We start from the raw sequence: 21,336 nt of genomic DNA on the forward strand, positions 1-21,336 counted from the left end.
TCCCTCCTTGTAAATCTCACATTTGATGATGGACCACAGGTTCTCAATGGGGTTCAGATCAGGTGAACAAGGAGGCCATGTCATTAGTTTTTCTTCTTTTATACCCTTTCTTGCCAGCCACGCTGTGGAGTACTTGGACGCGTGTGATGGAGCATTGTCCTACATGAAAATCATGTTTTTCTTGAAGGATGCAGACTTCTTCCTGTACCACTGCTTGAAGAAGGTGTCTTCCAGAAACTGGCAGTAGGACTGGGAGTTGAGCTTGACTCCATCCTCAACCCGAAAAGGCCCCACAAGCTCATCTTTGATGATACCAGCCCAAACCAGTACTCCACCTCCACCTTGCTGGCGTCTGAGTCGGACTGGCGCTCTCTGCCCTTTACCAATCCAGCCACGGGCCCATCCATCTGGCCCATCAAGACTCACTCTCATTTCATCAGTCCATAAAACCTTAGAAAAACCAGTCTTGAGATATTTCTTGGCCCAGTCTTGACGTTTCAGCTTGTGTGTCTTGTTCAGTGGTGGTCGTCTTTCAGCCTTTCTTACCTTGGCCATGTCTCTGCGTATTGCACACCTTGTGCTTTTGGGCACTCCAGTGATGTTGCAGCTCTGAAATATGGCCAAACTGGTGGCAAGTGGCATCTTGGCGGCTGCACGCTTGACTTTTCTCAGTTCATGGGCAGTTATTTTGCGCCTTGGTTTTTCCACACGCTTCTTGCGACCCTGTTGACTATTTTGAATGAAACGCTTGATTGTTCGATGATCACGCTTCAGAAGCTTTGCAATTTTGAGACTGCTGCATCCCTCTGCAAGATATCTCACTATTCTTGACTTTTCTGAGCCTGTCAAGTCCTTCTTTTGACCCGTTTTGCCAAAGGAAAGGACGTTGCCTAATAATTATGCACACCTGATATAGGGTGTTGATGTCATTAGACCACACCCCTTCTCATTACAGAGTTGCACATCACCTAATATGCTTAATTGGTAGTAGGCTTTCGAGCCTATACAGCTTGGAGTAAGACAACATGCATGAAGAGGATGATGTGGACAAAATACTCATTTGCCTAATAATTCTGCACTCCCTGTAGTTGAGCTAATTTAATATCATAGATACCATTTACTCATGTAAAACTGGGAAATACGTAATACACTTCAGTGATTTTCTTATACTATACAATGTTCCTTGTTTAGTCCTTCCTTCTTTTTCAGATGCTGGAGGTGACTGAAATACACAAGCCTGACCCACTATTGCTGACTTTTATTGAATTCAGTTGCAAAGTAAGCCAAATAACTAACAAGTGTGAATCCCACATCAATCAAACTTTTTTTTTTTAAACCAAGGCTTCTTTTGAAAGCCTGCTCCCTTATTCACTACATGGTCACCGCCCAGTTTTCATTAATGAATGTAGGGCCCTATCGCTTGTTATCACTATAACTTAAATGTAATATTTTAATTTCTTCTAACATCTAACCATCCTGAAGGGTTTTAAAAACTACACATTACACATTAATGTTCAGTTGTGTAATATTAAATTTGTTGTCACTGCAGTGTTTTATGGTAGAATCATGTGTAAACAGGGTTTATGATTGCCCTTTGAACCCCTTATCAGAGCTGTATTTTCTCACATTATATAGGCCTCATGCTGTTGTACACTGGGACTCTTCCTTATAAGCAGTTAAATATAAAACATTTATCAAGAATATCTATATATGTCATCAGCTTTTATTATAAGACAAAAGCAATATTAAACCAAAGCTGTCCCAGTCCTTCAACTTCACGGCAGAATACACATAGTAGCCTGCAGGGGGAAGCAAATCACAAACTTAAGAACAAAAGTTTGGTGGCGAGTGGACCAAAGCAGTTTGATCTTGACATCTTTATTCCTGTCCTGCAATACATTTGCCACATTTTCAAAGAGTAAATACATCTTAAATAGCTAAACAGTTGACATTTTTTTCACAAAATCCATCCACGCGCCCATTCCACAGTCTGCAAGGGGACAAACAAGCCCTTGAGCCCACCGAATCCTTGTGCAAAACCCCCAATGGTCCTGAAAGTCTTTGTCATGCTCGCCAGGTTTTCAGACATGTATACTGGTGGTTCACTGGCTGAGTATTGCGACAACATGATGCTTTTTCTAATGCAATGGTAATCTGAATGCATAGATTTGTGAAATTCTATGGTATTATTATATCACGGATGTACTGTTTAAAGATTAACAAGGATACCACAAGGACTGTAATTACATACTACAAACTCCACGCTCCTTTTCCATTGAAATGTCTGAGTACAGTGGATGAAAAATAAAAGCTGGGTACAACACAGCCAAAAGTAGGGCCCCTACGATTATCCCTCAAATAATGTAAGCAATATAAATTGTAAAATCGAGGCTTCTTTCAAACAGTATCAAGAGAGTCAAACACATTCACAGTTCATATCCTTCCTCCAAGCAGAGAAAAGAACACAAAACCTGACCACCATCATCCAGACAGTAATTAGACTGGTCATATTTCTGTAAGCAATGGTGAGAGTGAAAGAGAGTTCATTTGCATGTACAATATCAATTAGGTCAAAAAATAAAAACACTGTTTCCTTTAAAAGAAGGACAATGGCCAGATAAAGTTTGTCATCTGTTACATCAGAGCTTTGGATTTGAAGCAACAGGCTTGTAGTGTTTAGGACTCGGCACATTTCGACACATGCCCAATTCAGTGAACTACTATAATCTAGATATAATCTGTGCTAAATGCAACAATTTAGTCAAATCACTATCACATGTTCCAATGTGATAGAACTGAAATGTCATGAATATTTGATTATGACAAATTGGCTCATGCTGGGTTCTCTCTAAAGTTCATTACTACAGAAAAGCCCGTCTGTGTAGTGTTTTTAGGGACCTGTCTTTCAAATTCTGTACAGCGCATGTTGAAAGTCAACACACTCGTGTCTTTTTTTTTTTGCACACATAGTTAAAACAAACAAACAAACAAACAATTCAGCAAACTGAACAGATGACCATCTCGCTGCACACATGAGGTACGACCTAGCTAACAGATAAGGCAAAGTAAACACACATCAGTCTTTTTATTCAGGCAGCAAATTAATCCGGTTACGGAGCGCACAAGCCTGTCTGTAATAAGAAACACAAAACAATGCACTCCCATATCCCGCTCCTTACACCTGTTACACACAATAGTCCCACATATACAGTAAATATGGTTCTGACATGACTAGCACCTGACTTGATATTGTTCCTTTGAAAAGCTGAAAGTGGCAGATAAAGCAGAGCAGTGTGAGGATAGTCTGGTGTGTGGAAAAACTGAAGTTTTACTCTGAGGCAGGACTTGTGCATTACACTTTGCAAAAACTAACTTATGACATCTATTAACCCTGGTTTCCTGGACTGATAGATATCCTCCGGGACACCAATTCCTGAGCCTTTTCGTCCACAAGGAGTGATTCTTGCAATCTAAAAATAGCTGTTGTACACCATACAGCTACTAAAATGAAATGCAGAGACTTTTTGCATTGCTGTTTTGTTTTTTTTTAATCGACTCGCTGCCAACTTTAAGGTATTTATCCCATTCTACAGGCAACCTATCGTGCTTTTGCAACTGCAAAGATAACAACAACTACATTTTCATGCACGGTACCTCTCCTTCTTAAACAAAAAGTAAAGCAGAAAAATAAGTAGTCATGACAGAGGGTATATTCCCAATACTTTGTAATTTGGAAAGTAAATTATTCTATTGCACCAGAATCTACGTACACTAACCATTACTATTATTATTCCACAAGACGACTCGCAATGAAACATCTGTAAAGAGAGAAGGCAGCGGTAAGCCATCTATCTAGAAATTCTCCATTCAAGAGATCTAGTCCAAAAGGATCTTCAACTACCTCAGGCAGGTCAAAAAAATGTCAAACCAGGTGCCAGCTGAAATAAGCACTTTCAAAACTGCCAATCAAAAATAAATGTTTCATATCAAATACAAAAATCAAAGTTGTTTTTTTTTTTGTTATTTTACAGGTAGGCTAATTGATAAACAACAAAAAATACAGTCTTTCCCATGTCAGCATCCACCCCCTGTATCCAGTTAGAGCGCAGGGATTTCATTGCCATTCAAAAGAAACCAAAGGCAGGTAGGGTGAAGCGGGAATGGGATGGGGTAGCATGAGAGGTGTTGGGTTAACTAAAAGTCAATTCCAGTTCTTTCCACTGAAGTCACTCATTCCTTCCAGCAGCTAGGTGGGGGATGGGGAGTGGAATCAGGCTTTTAAGGAGGGCGGAGGTGAGATACCCGCCCCCCCAATTACCAGTGTTGAGACTGAAAACAATAAGTTAGCAGGAAAGTTGTGGAGCTACCCAGCGATGCCACATTGCAGCTGACAAAGAGTCATTAGTGGTGTTGCTCACAGGTCGATGTGGACCAACAAAAAAGATGGGGCTGGACCAGTCTAGTTCCGCTAGCCACTTAGGCAACAGTCCAATATTCCCCTTTCCATACAAGTCTATAGTTCAGTCAGCCCTGATGGTTTCTGTCAGGGCTTTTGTTTCAATCATCCTTTTGTTGGAAAAGTTTTTGTTTTCATCGTTGGGTTGTTTCATCTTCCAGTCCTTAAGTCCATGCTGCCACTTTGTGCCGTAGCGTTTCTCAACATGTAGCAGTGAGCTGGGCAAAGAAAGTGACACAAGATATAATTAAAGTTTTAAAACTCAGATTGTTTCAAAAGTGCTTTTTTTTTTTTACAATGAGCATCATCTACACAGAGTTACAGGTGGTCAACAAATGAATGGTGAAACCAACAGAACAGAGATATCAAGCTCATTTTCCATGTTTGACCTTAAGTGGGCCAGACCAGTGAAGCACGCACCCCTTTCTGCCATTGCAAGTACTATGTCTCAGTTTCTCTGCATGATAAAGAAATAATTCTATAGTAAATGGAAGAAATCTGTCAGCATGACTCTTTGGGACTAAATTATAAGTAATAAATGTATCAAATTACAGAAAAAGTAGCTCATTGCCTTTTTTATTGTAAAAGGACTATCTACAATGGAATTTTATATTGTAGATGGTGAAAAATCATAGACATTTTCTTATTTAAATGCTCACCTATTTGTTAATTACTTTAGTGTAATATGAAGTTTTTTATCGGAAGGAAAAATGGTAAAACTTCAAAATATATGGCCTTTCCAAAGCTGTCCTGTGGGCCAGATCGGAGTCTTTGGTGGGTGAGTTCTGGCCCCTGGGCTGTATTTTTGATACCCCTGCAATAGAGCTTTGGGCTACCATGTGCTTTGATCGCTCAGGCTCTGGAGCTCTGAGAAAATATTTCCAAAATTTATGTGTGACTCTGGTGCTACCTAACATATCAGTCCAAAATCTCCCTTACATGTTCAGTTACAATAGCATATAACATCATTTTCATACTCATCAATCAGTGGCTGCTTGTACTCTATGGTTGGGGGCTTGGAAGAGGCCAGCTCCCACCCTAACAGGATAAAGGTGAACAACTTTGTATTAACTTGTAATGATATGTCCCTTTAAAGGTAAACCTTCCCCAAAGCCAGTGAATTCCATCATTCCATGCATTCACAACTTAGCTTTGCAAACTGATTTGGTGACCATTACTGTGTATATAATTTCTCACCTGCATCACGACACCACACAGCGACAGCTCATACAGTCTTGACCACTCTCATCGGGTGGGTTCAACTTCCTCAACTTATGCTGCCTGATCTCTCTAACCAGTGTGTAGAAGGCGTCCTCTACTCCCTGTAAACACACGCAAACACACAGACATACAGAAAAATCCAGGCACTTAAAACACTCCCTTTCAAGGCTCCCATATTAAATGCACGTCTTCTGATTGACAGCAAAGCTTTTAGGTGTGCTCACCAATTGGCAACATTACCATGACAACCTTAATCATTGCGTGCACTGAGAATTATTAAATACGTTGTCAAGAAATCATGATGACTAAAAAGACTGCATTTCTTTACTTCTTGCATTTCCTTTTGAGTGACAGATATTCTGCAGGTGTAGCGATGAATGCGAGTATGTATGTACCTACATAATGTGTCACAATGAGTCACAGACAGTGGGAGCTGTGAGGCAACTGGTCCTTATGAGCCCTTTCAAATACTGTAGCTCTGTTCTCAAGCCAAGGTAACCTGGCTATGAGTCACTGCCTGCAGCATAATAAAATGTTCCCAGCAACACAAATCACATCATAGCGCATGGTCTGCTGTAAGATGCGCATGAATATTTTTGCAAAATGTGAAATTACACAGCCTAAATAAGAACACTGACATAACCTGCAGATAACATAATGATGCAGCAAAATTAGCATATGAGGAATTTTAAAGATTCAAACACCAATAAAAGAGGCAGGACATGAGAAAAGTATTCCTCTGCGGAAAAACTTTATGTTGCTCCTTACTTTATGTAAACTGCTTACCTGCCGTGTTTTGGCAGAGGTCTCAATGTAGGGGATGCCATAGGAGCGAGCGAGCTCATGGGCTTGCCTCGTGTCCACCGTGCGCGCAGGGAGGTCACATTTGTTTCCCACAAGGACCATGGGAACATCATCGGAATCCTTAACACGCTTAATCTGTTCTCTGCGTTGCAAAACAAGAAAATTGAAAATTTAGTTTATTTCATTTCCTTATTATTATTTTTGTTCCTTGATACATCCAAGCACTTTATTTAGCCACAGTTACATGTCTGTTGGCTGAGATCCTCCCAGCATCATCAACAGCTCCACCCCTGGAGAACCAACCACCCGGGGAACTTTAGGACCCAGAGGAAGAGCTAGTGCCTACCGGTGCTGGGCTGTGCTGCACTGCTGAAGGAGGGAGGGTTGGTGGGTGGGTGGACAACAGGCAGGCGGCAAACAGCATTACCTCATCACTACAGCAGCAAGTGCCAAATGCCATGCAGCCAGGGGGGACTGAGTGAGAGGAGAGGGTCAGATCACTCCATCAGCCCAGCCTTTCTTCTCAATCAGCCCCAGTATAGCCTGCAGTACAGTCAGCCAAACCCATCTGCAGTCAATACTGCCAATGGTAATTATGACAACACTTGCTCTGAGTTTTGATGTCAAAGCAAACAAGTTACCCTATCAAACCACAGATACTTGTATACCTGGTATTAAGGCGAGTGCTTAAAGTTTAGCTTTAAAGAGTTGTGGATTGGTCTTTATTTGGTGTTTTTGTACATGGATGAACACTGCTCTGCCATGTAGCGCTAGTCAGCACTGATAGTGGGGGGGAAAGTTTTTGTGGGTTTTATTTCTTGTCACAAACAATTGTTGCCTGTAAATACAGGCAGCAGATGTCTAGATAACTCAAAACATTTAACTGGGCACTGAGCCAAAGTGCACTGCATACCTGTATGGTTTAAGAGCAGTTATGCTAAAGCAGGGTCCAAAACAGCTGAGTTGCAATGGCAACAGGCCAAACAAATGTACATTTACACACTCTGGAAACCTGTGACTTAAAGTGTAGCCTCATGCAAGACCAGCAAGTGGATGCCTAATGTGATGAGAAAGAAAAAATGTGGCAAAGAGAGAAAACACTGTCACTTCCAGCTGAAACTCTCACCCCCACCCTCCCTTTCTCCTTCCCTGTCCTTGGGAGCGCTACCTCTCCCTGCTTCTCTAATTGAGTCAGGATCGATTTCATTGGCATCGTGCTGTAAGCCTCCAGTTGGGAGCTAAGCTTTCTTTAGCCGTGTTAAACGCTACAGCATGACATCATCAAGTACTGCAGAGAGCTGGCACACACGTATATAAAGCCCTTTTCCTGCAGACCCCACGGGAGTCCCTCTAACACACACTGCATATGCACATCCAGAGAAGCTAACAGACATGATTTAGCACCGGAGCTCCACCCCAACAGGCCTACGGTCTGGCCAAGAAATACAGAGGTGCACATTTTCCAGTTCTCTTTCTTTGCATTACTCTTAGACACACCTATACTGGTGAATGTCCTCAAAAGACTTGGTATTGTTGATGGCGAAGACACACAGGAAGCCCTCCCCCGTCCTCATGTACTGATCCCTCATGGCGCTGTACTCCTCTTGACCTGCAGTGTCCAGGATGTCCAACAGGCAGGTCTCCCCGTCGATCACAACCTGCTTCCTGTATGAGTCCTGCAGAAAAAGACAAACTTGCACTTTTAGAGAAGTGCTAAAGACATCACACAAAACTGATAGTTCACCTTAATGTAACCGGTGGTCCATTGCAGATTCTTACCCTGGGTCACTCAGGGCAAAGAAATATACTATAGGGACACTATGTCAGTGACTGAATGTTGCTTTCTTCATACATTCTTATATAGTTCTATATTGTGTATTTTGTTGTACAGTTATTTTATTTTCAACTTTAATTTATATATTTTATCTTATTCTTCCCAGTTAAATTTACCCTTCATTCTAATTTGTGTTGTACAGTTATTTCATTTTTAACCTTAATTTATATTTTATTCCTTCTTAGTTAAATTTACCCTTTTTAATTTTTCATATTTATTTCCTATCTTATTCATAGCCTTTTCCTTTTTTGTTTTCTTTAGGTCACGAGCAGTTGTCCAAGCATTTCACTACATATCGTACTGTGTATGACTGTGTACGTGACAAATAAAATTTGAATTTGATTTGAATTTGATTTGATTTGATTTGATTTGACTGTAATCAACTTAGGTTACTTTGTTAAATTCCCTCCTCACTTTCAGGTCAAATGAAAATCAAGAGATCAGAGGAGCAGGGTATCAGAGCCAATGTTTAGCCTTCCAACATGCAGTCACAAAAACATGGGAGTGCTGTCCCTTTGTTTGTTAGAGCATAGGGGCCAGGAATGCAAATACACAAAAAGGACATTGTCTGGCCAGAGGCAGGCGTGGTGAGAAAGAGAGGGATAGAGAGGGAGAAAAAGGGGAGAAAAGACAGGAGAAGACATTCTCACTGGCCTTCCTCTTTGCTCTGCAATATATTCCAGTGTCTTTTTCCTCAGGAAAATATTGAGTAAAAGGTGGAGAAAATGCTTTTCTCTTTTCTGAAATTATGGATTTCTTTCAAGCCTTGTCATTTGGAGGATTGCCACAGAAGTTAATTAATTAAAGTAACTTGGTTTAGACTGTGTGGTTGGACATTTATATAAAACATCTAATTACGCAAAGACTGCACATGAACCATTTTAAAGAATGTCGCAGAAGCACACAACAGTTCAAGGGGAAATACTTTATCTAAAGATAACTGCTGCAGGAATAATGTACAGAACACGTAGAAGCACGTCATACCTCTATTGTGGGGTCATATTCATCCACAAAGTGGTTCTGGATCAGCTGTATGGTAAGTGCACTCTTGCCCACGCCTCCAGCTCCCACCACCACCAGCTTATACTCCGTCATGTTCGCAGCTGCAGCTCAACCACACACTCACACACAACCACCGCTGCTGGAGAGAGGAAAAGGTGCAGGTTAGTATAATGACCAAAATAAACATGACACACAGTTTTGACAAGCACGTGTCAAGATTGATGTGTCCTCAATTGGTGGTACAGACAAAACATATGACAATACCATTAATGCCCACTGGTGAGAAACACGAGTGGTTGTGTATGCTGAAGTGTGTGCATGCAGTGGGGGCTGTAGTTGAGACCCTCAAAGGGGAATGTGAAAAATGTGCTGAAGGTACTCAATGTTCCAGTCCTCTCCCGCTCAGTGTTAGCAGCAAAAAGTGTGCATGAGAGGGAGTAAGAGAGAAAAAGGAGGGGCATCACACTGGCAGATAGATCCATATCACTCAGGGTTTAGATTACTGAGGTCTACCCTCGACCATACAGGGACAGTGATCCAAAAATAAACAAATACATATTAATAAAGATCAAATTGAGTCAATACTAGAACATTTTTAATAAAATAATTCTAAAAATATATTTAAAACTCTTCTACTGTTTCATTTTAACGATGAGGTAAATCACTATCTACGAGACTGTTGTTATGAAGGATTTCTTGTTGATTCACTCTACAGCGATCCATCCAGGAGGGTTACAATTTTATGACCCCCAGGTGTGCCTGCAGTTGCCCCCTACGCTCCACCACACCCACTTAATATGTCCAGTCGATGTAACGTGGTCAAGTTAACCATAAATCAAGCCATGTTATTAAAGAAATACGCAAGTCTCGCGAGGAAACATGCGCGATATCAATTTTACAAAATGTACAAAATGGTACAAAATGGCGCCGGTGAGGTCGGCTGCCGTGCTGGATGCTCTGCCCTAACTTCTCCACTTTTTGCAGTTTTTCGTCACTTTTTGCTATATCTGCGATAATCTTGCATGGGCATCATGCAAAACACACAAATCCGCTACAGTAGAGACACTTTGGTTTCTATTGGTCTGCAGTACACGAACATTTCACCATGTTTAACTCCGGACCCAACCTGGCCAAAGGAGATCCTGAGAGAGAACAAAGGACGCGACCCTAAGCGACGGCCTCGAGGTAAAAGAGCCGGCATCAGGAACAGGCTACGGGCTCGCGCACACCGCGCACCCATGCCCAGTATCCTGCTAGCCAATGTTCAATCCATCGAGAACAAGCTTGATGACCAGAATCAAGTTCCAGAGAGACATTCGGGACTGCAACCTCCTCTGCTTCACCGAGACTTGGCTGAACCCAGCGATACCAGACCACGCCGTGCAGCCGACGGGGTTCTTTTCGGTTTACCGCATGGACAGGACAATGGAGTCGGGGAAGAAAAGAGGTGGTGGAGTGTGTTTGATGGTGAACAACAGATGGTGCGACAGCACAAACATCTCCCCACTCACACGCTCTTGCTCGCCCAATCTGGAGCTTTTGATCGTTAAGTGTCGCCCTTTCTATCTCCCTCGGGAATTCACTGCGGTCATTGCCTGCACTGTTTACATTCCGCCTCACGCGGACTCGGACACTGCCTTATGTGAGCTACATGAGGCTCTCACACATCAACAAACACTTCACCGAGATGCCGCACTCATTGTTATGGGAGATTTTAACAGAGTGAATCTCAAACGGACATTTCACAACCTTCACCAGCACATCAACTGCCCCACCCGGGGCACGAGGACATTAGACCACTGCTACACCCCGTTCAAGAACTGTTACAAGGCTCAGCCCCTGCCGGCATTTGGAAAATCGGACCATTCCGCCATCTTCCTCATACCTGCTTACAAACAAAGGCTAAAGCAGCAACCACCAATCAGGAGGGAGGTCGCTCGCTGGACGGACCAATCGGTGGCCGCGCTGCAGGACGCACTGGATGACGCAGACTGGGACATGTTTCGGCGCAGCTCTGATGACATCAACATGTTTACGGAAGCGGTTGTGGGATTTATCGGGAAACTAGCGGACGACACAGCAGAAAGAACTATCATCCGAACGTTTCCCAACCAGAAGCCGTGGGTGGAGAAAAACATCCGCAACGCTCTGAGATCACGCACCGCTGCCTACAATGAAGGGCTTGTCTCTGGTAATATGGACCTATACAAGGCTGCGTCCTACAACGTGCGCAGCGCGGTCCGAAAGGCAAAGCGGAGCTACGGGGAAAAACTAGAGTCACAGCTACGACAGTGCGACTCTAGGAGCCTGTGGAAAGGACTGCGGACTATAACGGACTATAAACGACCAGCTTCTTCAATGATGAATGCAGATGCTTCACTGGCTGATGAGCTGAACACGTTTTATGCTCGCTTCGACGCCGCAGCAATTAAAACAACAAACGGCTGTGCGCGCTCGGAGTGCACCAGTGAAGAAAATGCATTCGTCATCACAGAGCATGCCGTGAGGAACACCTTCAGGAGGGTGAACACCAGGAAGGCAGCAGGACCAGATGCAATCCCTGGCCGGGTCCTTAGAGCCTGCGCTGATCAACTAGCACCGGTGTTCACGGAGATCTTCAACCTCTCCCTGGCCCAAGCTGTGGTTCCCACGTGCTTCAAACGGTCCATTATTGTCCCTGTTCCAAAGAAACAACAGCCCGCTTGCCACAATGACAACCGTCCAGTAGCACTGACTTCAATTGTGATGAAGTGTTTTGAAAGACTGATGAGAGATCACATCACTTCTTCACTTCCTCCCACCATCGACTCACTTCAGTTTGCTTACCGGACTAATCGTTCCACAGACGATGCCATATCTCACCTGCTCCACACATCCCTGAGTCACCTGGACACTGGCAGAGGGAATTATGTTAGGATGCTGTTCGTGGACTACAGTTCAGCATTCAACACAATAATTCCCTCTAAGCTTTTCACCAAGTTGACGGATCTAGGACTCAGCTCATCACTGTGTCAGTGGATCCTCAACTTCCTCACAGACAGACCCCAATCAGTGAGGGTAGGAAAACAAGTCTCCCCCTCCATCTCACTCAGCACTGGAGTGCCTCAGGGCTGTGTTTTAAGCCCCCTGCTGTACTCACTGTACACTTATGACTGTGTAGCCACATCCGACACCACCTCCATTGTCAAGTTTGCTGACGACACTGCTGTTGTGGGCCTGATCTCCGACAACATCGAGACGGCCTACCTGGAGGAGATTAGGAACCTGGAGACCTGGTGCCAGGAGAATAACCTCCTCCTAAACATCAGCAAGACTAAGGAGCTGATCGTGGACTTCACTACAAAGGAGGCGAGGAATTACAAACCCCTCATCATCAGTGGCACGCCAGTGGAGAGAGTGGACAGTTTCCGATACCTGGGTGTCCACATCACTCAGGACCTGTCATGGTCCTGTCACATCAACACCCTGGTTAAGAAAGCCCGTCAGCGTCTCTTCTTCCTCGGAAGACTTAGAGACTTCCATCTGCCACTGAAGGTGCTCAAGAACTTCTACTCCTGCACCATCGAGAGCATCCTGACGTCAAACATCTGCACCTGGTTTGGGAACAGCACCAAGCAGGACAGACGAGATCTGCAAAGGGTGGTGCGCTCGGCAGAACGCATCATTCAATCAGAGCTCCCTGACCTGCTGTCCATCTACACCAAGCGGTGCAAGTCCAAAGCTAGGAAGATTATAATGGACCTCTCCCATCCCAACAATGGACTCTTCTCACTGTTGAGGTCTGGGAAGCGCTTTCGCTCCCTTAAGGCCAAAACAGAGAGAATGAAGAGGAGCTTCTTCCCCCAGGCTATTCGGGGCCTGAACCAGGTGTAGGACTGGACTCTCCCAACACGTCACTATAAGACTGGACTCTCACACACGTCACCACACGCACCACCACACATTTCCTATAATCCTATAATTCCTATAATTTATAATCCTTATCTTTATAATCTCTTCTGCTATTTGCACATTCTTTACTGTAAATTCCTAAGTTAATTTGTAAATTTTTGTAGTAAATTGTAAATATTGTAAAACTTTTCTTCTGTCATTTAATGGTCGGGCATTGTACAGCTACAAGCATTTCACCCCCATGTCATACTGTGTATGGTTGTGTGTGTGTGACAAATAAAATTTGAATTTGAATTTTATGTTACCTGAAACGGGCACACTCAAACCTACATAAATTTAGGAGAAATGATTAAAACTGGGAGAAAAACCAAGTTATTCAAATATTAATGAGATGTTTTTCCAGTGTAATAGATTTTTGCATGCTTAAAAATGTGGGAAAACTTGCGTATATTACAATTTTGCTCATTTCACCACCAAACTAGGTGAAGCTGCAAATATTCATGTACAGACACAAACCAGTGCAAAGACACGTACCCACAGGTCATCTTCCCCCACCACAGCGTTGCTGGCCAGTAAAATTCCAGTGTTAAAGAGAAAGTAGTCATATGGTTTTTCTGTTATGTTCTGTGGCAAAGTGAGACTCATTGTATGGACAGCTGACCACAAACTCACCAAATATGTAACCTAAAAATGACCAAATAGCTTCTGAGTAGAAGACATGATGAGTTAGATTTATTACTGACTGATATGAACTTGTTGTGCTGGTTTTATAACATTAAATCGGCTACAAATCTATGACTAACAACAAGTGTGCTGGAGGCCCATTGTAACTACAGGACTCTACTATGGTTACAGTTTGACATTGTAGTAATAATGAGTGGAATAATAATGATGTCATATCTGGTTAAAGACCTAAGAGGAAAGTAACTGAGAACAGTTATAAATGATAGAAAGCCATGTGTCTTAACAGAAGCATAGTTTCACTTTCTGTTTGACAATTTAGACCAACAACCTCTAGACGCCACCTCTACGTCAAATATCTGTCTTTCAAACAGCAAAGCCTCGGTTGTCATAATTGTACTATACAATGAATCTAAAGTGTATATACAGTCTATATATAATATGGGCTGGTTCAAAAAAAAGGGAGGGTGACCTTAAAGGGAGAGCAGCTAAAACAGCTTGTTTCAGACAGTGAGCCCCCCAGCATGAGACAAATAAGACTCATTTTGAACCGTGACTAATGCAAAATGACTCTGATAAATATTCAAGGTGAAAACTCGTATATTATAAGTCCTCCTAAACAAAACAGTTCACTATTAACACTAACTTTACTTAACACCCAGTGTAACCCTAAATCTCTCTTCCTCAAAAGTTTAAACTATGTCTCATTTAGCATAAAAGACGGGCACATATGGGTTAAACATCTCCACATGCTCATTAATAGTGTCTCACTTTGCTGAATGGTCCTGAAGAGGAAAATCATTAACCTGCACCACCTGCTGCAGTGTATAATCAATCTGTCAGGATTTCATGAGCAGCACAGTTCACATATGCTCTTTTACCTTCCGCAGGGAGCCGTGTGTCATCCCTCATATAAAATGCACTCTTTGTTATAGCTGCTACACAAACTACTTGCGCGCTTAAGAGTGTAAACATCAGGGCTTCAGTTGACCTGAGCAGTAAACACTCACGCCCTGTCTCTTGTGCTTTGACTCCCAAAGGAATGAAAGTACAAGCAATAGCTGGGGTGAATCTTGAACTCTAACAGTATAAAGAGAGAAGTAACAGGTGGCCTGTCATAAACACAGCCTGTGGTCAGTTCAATAACCGGACAAGACACAGAATTTCAAAAGAAAATGAAACATATAAGGTCAATTTAGCTGTGGAGAGGAAAAAAATAACAGACGTTCTATATTTGTCTCTGGGTGTGGTGTTGTATTAATAGAATCTGCATTCTCAGAAAGAAAAAAAAAAGTCCTGTTTGGGTTATTTGTGTCTGAGGCTGTATGTGCCTGTGCTGTTAGGACAAACTAAGATTAACCAAGACTGCAATAATGTTAATGATTGAGAGACAACCAGACTTGCTAAGTTGAGGACACAGTCATTTAACTGCTCTCATTCAATCACCATGATACGCAAGCACACAAACGCACACACTCCTGCATCCCGTAAGCCACTGCTTCACCTTAATGGAACAGGTAGCTCTGAGCACCATCACCATTACCAACAACGACCTCCTTGTCAAAACACCCTCGCTGCTATAACTCTGAAACACAACAGGAAGGGAATTATACTGACCCCTCAAACTTGTGGTTAAACATTTAGCTTCCTTTTCCCTCAGTGTAAATAAATCAGCCTGGTACACAGTGCAGCCTGCCCTGGCTGGACTGCAGACTCTGGTGGAGTAGCAGAGCCAGTCTAGCTCCTTAGAGCCCCCTCTAACTAAATAAACAGCAGCTGTGTGGCGAACAGAGACTTGTGTGGGGCAGGCAGACGCTGGAACACCTTTGGCTGCTGAAACTCCAGACAGGGCAAGGATCAACAATAATAGACTCATCGGCAGTTATTTCACGTTTAGTGTGGACACAAGATAAAATGTTCAACTATAGACAAGTCATTTAGATCAAAGATTTGATATGACTTATTCCAGTTCACTAAAAGACAGGATGACCAATATGCCATCATACAGGATGAAACACTTGATGACTAAAACTGAATACTCAACCATACTGTTGGTCAGCTGTTCCACGTATTCGCTCTGTTTTGTCATATCTAAACATTATTGTTAATCAGAGATTGATCAGATGCCACAAGCCTCACTGGTGAGCACTTGTGCATCTTAATTTCACTTGCTGCCTCACAATTAACAATAAAAGCACTGTTTTTCACAGAATTGGATTCTATTTGTGGCAGTAGCGGCCTGGACAGTTAGCCAGTAGGAAAACTCAAGCCTGAAAGAGCTAGATGGGGTCACAGCACTAAAACTAAAGAAGCTAAATCATTCTGGGTTGAGATTTTTTCGAAAAAATGAAATGTTGCCAAAGCCTATGAGAGATTCACACAGAAATATGCATGAAATGCCTCCTTTTTACCCGATATTCATCAATATGGCAGTGATAACTCGTGCGCTGAACTGATTAGTATGACGAATTTAGGCCAAACAAAAACAAAAAAAGATAGCTACATAATCGAATACAGCATCATACACAGTTCTTCAACATTTAACACACGTGGTTACAGCATTTTTTCTACATAACCAGATCTCTAGTGTACACCTGCCAAGCCAGTGATATTTACAGCCTAAAAAATGCAAATTCAACACATCCATGCATCGCTACTGGGAGTTCAGAGGAGGGAAAGCAGACAGCCGTCTTCTCTCAAACTAGGCCATGTCAGCTGCTGATTAATAATCCTCATATACATATGGAGATGAATAGCAAAATCAGTCACTGACACAGACAGTGCTGCGTTTCTACAGCCACTTGTTGTCAGGAGGGGCTCATACTGAGCGGGTCTTTGTGTAGATAGAGAGGAAAGACGAGGACACAGCCTCTGGAGGTCAAAATCATTAGTACTTGCATCAATTTCATCCACACTCAGGGACTAAGCAAAAGAGTGTTTTGTCTGAGCTCTCCTCTACACACAGATGGGTATGTTGGGTATAGCTGTATCAAACACAATATATCCCCATCTTCTCCTCTGCAATCCCGAGTGGAGTTGCTCTCAGCGTATGGTTAAACTCTGCTACCTTTATTTGCACACATGTGAAAACTTGCATTCATGATGTGGCAATTGTCTGTGTCCTTTTTACACACGGTGTACATGTGACCAAAGTAATTATCCTACAGCAGGGTGACTTTTGTTAGTCATTCAACAAAAAACAGTAATGAATCTGCCACAGCTGTCACACCTGCCGCACCTATCTCATTCCAAAGTTCCCAAAACCTTTGTAGAGCAGCTCTCTAATATGATCAAGGGCCACTATTTAGCATGTTTGAGTTTAGGGTTATTTATAGTGCACCACCGCCGGTCTGAAATTAACAGTCCATTTTGAAACCCTAGAGCCTCGCCTGGACCAAAAGGATAATCTTACATGACAGCTTACGGAGGGTGCAAGCAAAGAGCAGCAATTCAGATGGTAGCAGGAGAGTTCATTGGCAAGGGAGAAGACTGCTCTCTATATATACACCAAGGGCATAACAAACACAGAAGAGAAGAGTCTAGCAAGAAAGTGAAAAATATTAAACATAATGAAAATCCTCCAAGCCAAACTTCATTGCATCTTTTTCATCTTCTCAACACACGTGACACAAGGAGCTAGGTACATGGATGACCGTCTTCCTCAACATGCACTCTGGTCTCCATTTAAGTGCTTAATTGGTTAAAGGCTCCATACTGGCAGAGCCACAAGCCCACTGCAGAGATAATAGATTTTTAATGGAGCTATGATGGTAAGGAGACCCTCTCAAGGGAGGTGTCACGGTCAAATACGGAGACTCCGAGACCCATCCTAAAGTCTCGATAACCACCCTCCCTCTGCTTTCCAGTGACATCATTCTTCTAAACAGCATCCAAAACACTAAGTGTTTTCCACCAGCTTAGGAATGAAGCGCTATTCTTCTCTCAGGCCAGTGAAACACAATTACGTGAAGACATTGGTTCAGATTTTATGAAGTTGGTAGGAGGGTCAAACTGACTACAACATAGTTAAAAAAATTTACTCTTTTCTCTAGAATTTAACACAAAGCTGAATTTGGTTCTTTTAATAAACCATTTCTTTCCAAATTTCTAAATGTTTCACTATCTAAAGAGGCCTTTTAGCTGTTCTGAAAGCCACTAGCCTCTAGTGACCTTTTCCCTACTGGGTCATCCTTTTAGTTTGTAGGACAGGGTGACACAGTGGAGGCAGCAGCAGAGATAAAAAGAGCAGCTGACCTCCACACAAAAGCCTGCCGGTTGGAGGAGCTGCAAGGGTTATCATTAGACACCTAACACCCCCAAAACTCTAAATGTGGGCTCTGGGTAAATCTCAATGAAATGTTTTAGTTCATGAAACAATGTGAAAGCAAAGAAAGCATCTTCTGGGTCACATAAAAACACCTAATGTCCATTCAACCCCCCCCCCCCCCCCCCCCCCCCCCACACACACACACACACACACACATCAATACTAAAACCCAGCAGGGAACGGTGTTATTCGTAAAATTTTGGTTTTTAGAGTCACACTTACTGCTTGGCTGCATAAAAACCTTCAAAGGAAAAAACGAAGACACATTGACCTCACACCTCAATCACTGGACCACCTCCAACTGTTTTCCAGCTGACTTGCCAAAACGCTACAGACACCAACACCAATATTTACTCACACAGAATCGCTGCAAAGCCTCCTTCTCGTAGTCATATAGACTGATGCACATTCACTTGCATGATTATGACTTTCACAGAAGATGCTGTGGTCAGCGAACGTGACGATGTGGCGGATTAAAAAAAGAAACCGTGTACCGGAAAGCCCCAAGAAAAACACACGAGTGAAACACTTTCTGTTGTATTGCCTAAGAGGGCACTCATTCAAATGTTTGATACTACTTTGAATGCTGAGTGCATTTAATTGTTTACTGTCCAGGAGCTTCTATGGCCATTCGCTGAGTGTTTGGTGCTGTCTTTGTAAATCCCTTTCACCTTACTAGCCATTTTTTTTTATCAGATACGAGACTTGAAATGATCATCTTTGTGAATGCCTTGTAATGGAATCTCACTTCCGCAGTGATAGCTTTTATTCACTGTGACGGGGCGTCACCCTAGTTGTCTCTGACGCCACTATCGAGACCAGCAACCTCACAGCCTGCTCCAGTCTTTTCCTTATACAATACAAAAGACAGAGGTACATTAGCATCTATTGCAATGGCACTTGCAAATGTCTTCGGTTTCTCTTTCAAAGTGAGGTAAAGCGGGGGGAAATCCTGGATGGTCATGTTATCCCTTTATAACCAAGTTTTAACACCCAAACTCAAGGAAGACCGCTTACCAAAAAATATATAATTGGCTTAAAACAGTCAGGGGCTGGGAGGAAAAATCATTCTATGTAGGCAGGGTAGAAAGAAGGCTGAGTTCTAAGCAGGATAATGTTCAAGCTCGCCGGGCGTGAATTAAAAAATGTTATGATAGCTAGCTAACCTGTTTTTCTGTAAGGACCGCAATCTCCAGCGGTGCCCAAATAACTGAAAGCACTTAAGAGAGGACATATTTCTCGGTGAGGGGGAAAAAACCGACATTTTTCGTAAGCAAGGATGTGTACAGTATACTTACAACAGGCAGAGGTCTATTGGCGACAGGAGCGGCGTTTCTACCGGAGAGGAAGAAGAAAATCTTTCAATTGTTTTGCTTCTCCGCTGAAATCGGAAAAAAGCCACAAAATATTCCGAGTCTCTTTCCCCGTTTCTTCAGGTATTTGCGTCCTATTCACTGTAAGAAACGGTGTAATTTTAAGTAGCTAAACTGCACCAAGGCATTCATTGGTCCTGGGTCCTATAATGTGCCCGCGTTGAACAATGTGCTTCCCAGAGAGAGCGGAGGGGATGAGGAGAGTAGTGCCCACGCCCAGCTCTATCAAACATAGATCCGCCCCGGTTACCAAGCATGTTACCGTGGCGTTCTTGTGCTGTCGGATTTTTGGCAACTCCACTGTGAAGGCCACTGGATCTACACATTTAAGCGCTAAATCCGAGTATTTAAAGAGGCACGTAAATCTGAATTCATGCAAAAACCTGAAAGTCATGAATGCCAAGTTAATTCGTTTGACAAACAGGAACGCTGTCTTTTTTTTAAAAAAATTACTATTATCCATCTCTACCCAGCATAACCCTTCGCCACTCTGAAAAGTAAGTGCCACCCAAACAGATGACTAGCAGTGTTTTGGTTGAGAATATCCAAAGTTTAAAAACGAATAAACTAAATCACCAAAACTTCCCAGACATTATGATTGTTTTTCTATGTGATGACTCAAGGTTGGGAACCGGTGATAGTTATAAAGGTAATGTCGAAATTATGTGGTAGGGGAGAGCAGGCGTGATTGTAACACTTTTTGTTTCAGTAGTTACAACTCAGTAGGATGTAATTTTGAAACAAAATACCGTTATTGGTCCACTCCAAGTAGTAATGTTTCTAACCTTTTCATATTCAATTTCACAGATTACTTATTCAGGATTGTTGATTTTTTTTTAACTGTATGTTTTTTTTCTTCATATTTTTCTGTTCCAGGTGCTGGGATTTTTTTTATTCCATGCAAGTGCAACAGTTGGCCACTCATTGTGGTTTTATGCTTGTGCTCTGATCCTTTCTGTAATTTTTTTCCCCTCCTGATCCAGACTTTCTTAATGTTTTTAGTTCTCTAGTCTTTCTGACGGTTTCAACAATTTTCTTTGGACACTGACTGATTTTTTTGTACTCATTTTGTAGCTCAGTCCATGTGCTTGACCAAGGCTGAGGACTTGTTGTAGACATAACCCAAATGCTTTTGAGGAATATTTTTTTTGTTCAACCACTCACTAACACTGACTGTATGAATCATTCAAGTATAAGAAATGTACCTCACTCGAGGCATGAATCAGCGTTGTGTCTAAACATAATTTAAATTGGTATTTTTAGTCTCTTTGTTACTAGCATCATTTTCTTTAGTTGTATGTATGACAAATGTCAAAGATAACACATGTTTAACGCAGTGTTTGATGTTTCCCAAAGAACTGTTTGCTGAAAACTTGGAAAATCGTTAATACTGTGCAGTGTGCCCCTAAAAAAATCTGGGCAATCTGGGGCAGTGGAGGACAATAAAAAATGTGACAGGCATAAAACGATTTACAGCTAATCAACAGAAAGAAAGACCAGGACCTAAGAGATGTATCTTGTCCTTCAGTTGATCAATCTACTGTTTGCTGAATCTTCATCAGAAATGTTCTCAGTGGCTGTCATGAAGGGAAACAGGGGGGGGGGAGGTTGGAGTATGCCAAATTACACAAGAACTGGGCTGAAAATCAATGGAAACAGATCTTATGTTGAGATGAAACGACTTATTATTATTATTATTATTATTATTATTATTATTATTATTATTATTATTATGAATGTAGAAAGG

The 21,336-nt window shown here is 42.3% G+C and overlaps 1 protein-coding gene across 3 annotated transcripts; it reads right to left on the reverse strand.

Moving 5' to 3' along the window:
- Positions 1-1,862: 1,862 nt before the first annotated feature.
- Positions 1,863-19,796, reverse strand: hrasb (HRas proto-oncogene, GTPase b). Of its 3 annotated transcripts, none has more exons than XM_004563392.3 (6): positions 19,515-19,796; positions 9,300-9,453; positions 7,979-8,157; positions 6,464-6,623; positions 5,654-5,778; positions 1,863-4,674 (listed from the first exon to the last, which is right to left on the reverse strand). In XM_004563392.3, the coding sequence occupies exons 2-5, from the start codon at positions 9,408-9,410 to the stop codon at positions 5,659-5,661; spliced, it is 570 nt and encodes a 189-aa protein (XP_004563449.1). In that variant the 5' UTR covers positions 9,411-9,453; positions 19,515-19,796; the 3' UTR covers positions 1,863-4,674; positions 5,654-5,658. The 3 variants fall into 3 exon arrangements, with proteins under 3 accessions (XP_004563449.1, XP_004563448.1, XP_076741731.1); XM_004563391.3 differs by having other exon boundaries at positions 9,300-9,456; positions 19,515-19,795; XM_076885616.1 differs by lacking the exon at positions 19,515-19,796 and adding an exon at positions 9,582-9,718 and having other exon boundaries at positions 9,300-9,456.
- Between the last annotated feature and the right edge of the window lie 1,540 nt (positions 19,797-21,336).

Source organism: Maylandia zebra, linkage group LG7 (genome assembly GCF_041146795.1).
Source record: "Maylandia zebra isolate NMK-2024a linkage group LG7, Mzebra_GT3a, whole genome shotgun sequence".
In the NCBI taxonomy this organism is placed as follows: domain Eukaryota; kingdom Metazoa; phylum Chordata; class Actinopteri; order Cichliformes; family Cichlidae; genus Maylandia; species Maylandia zebra.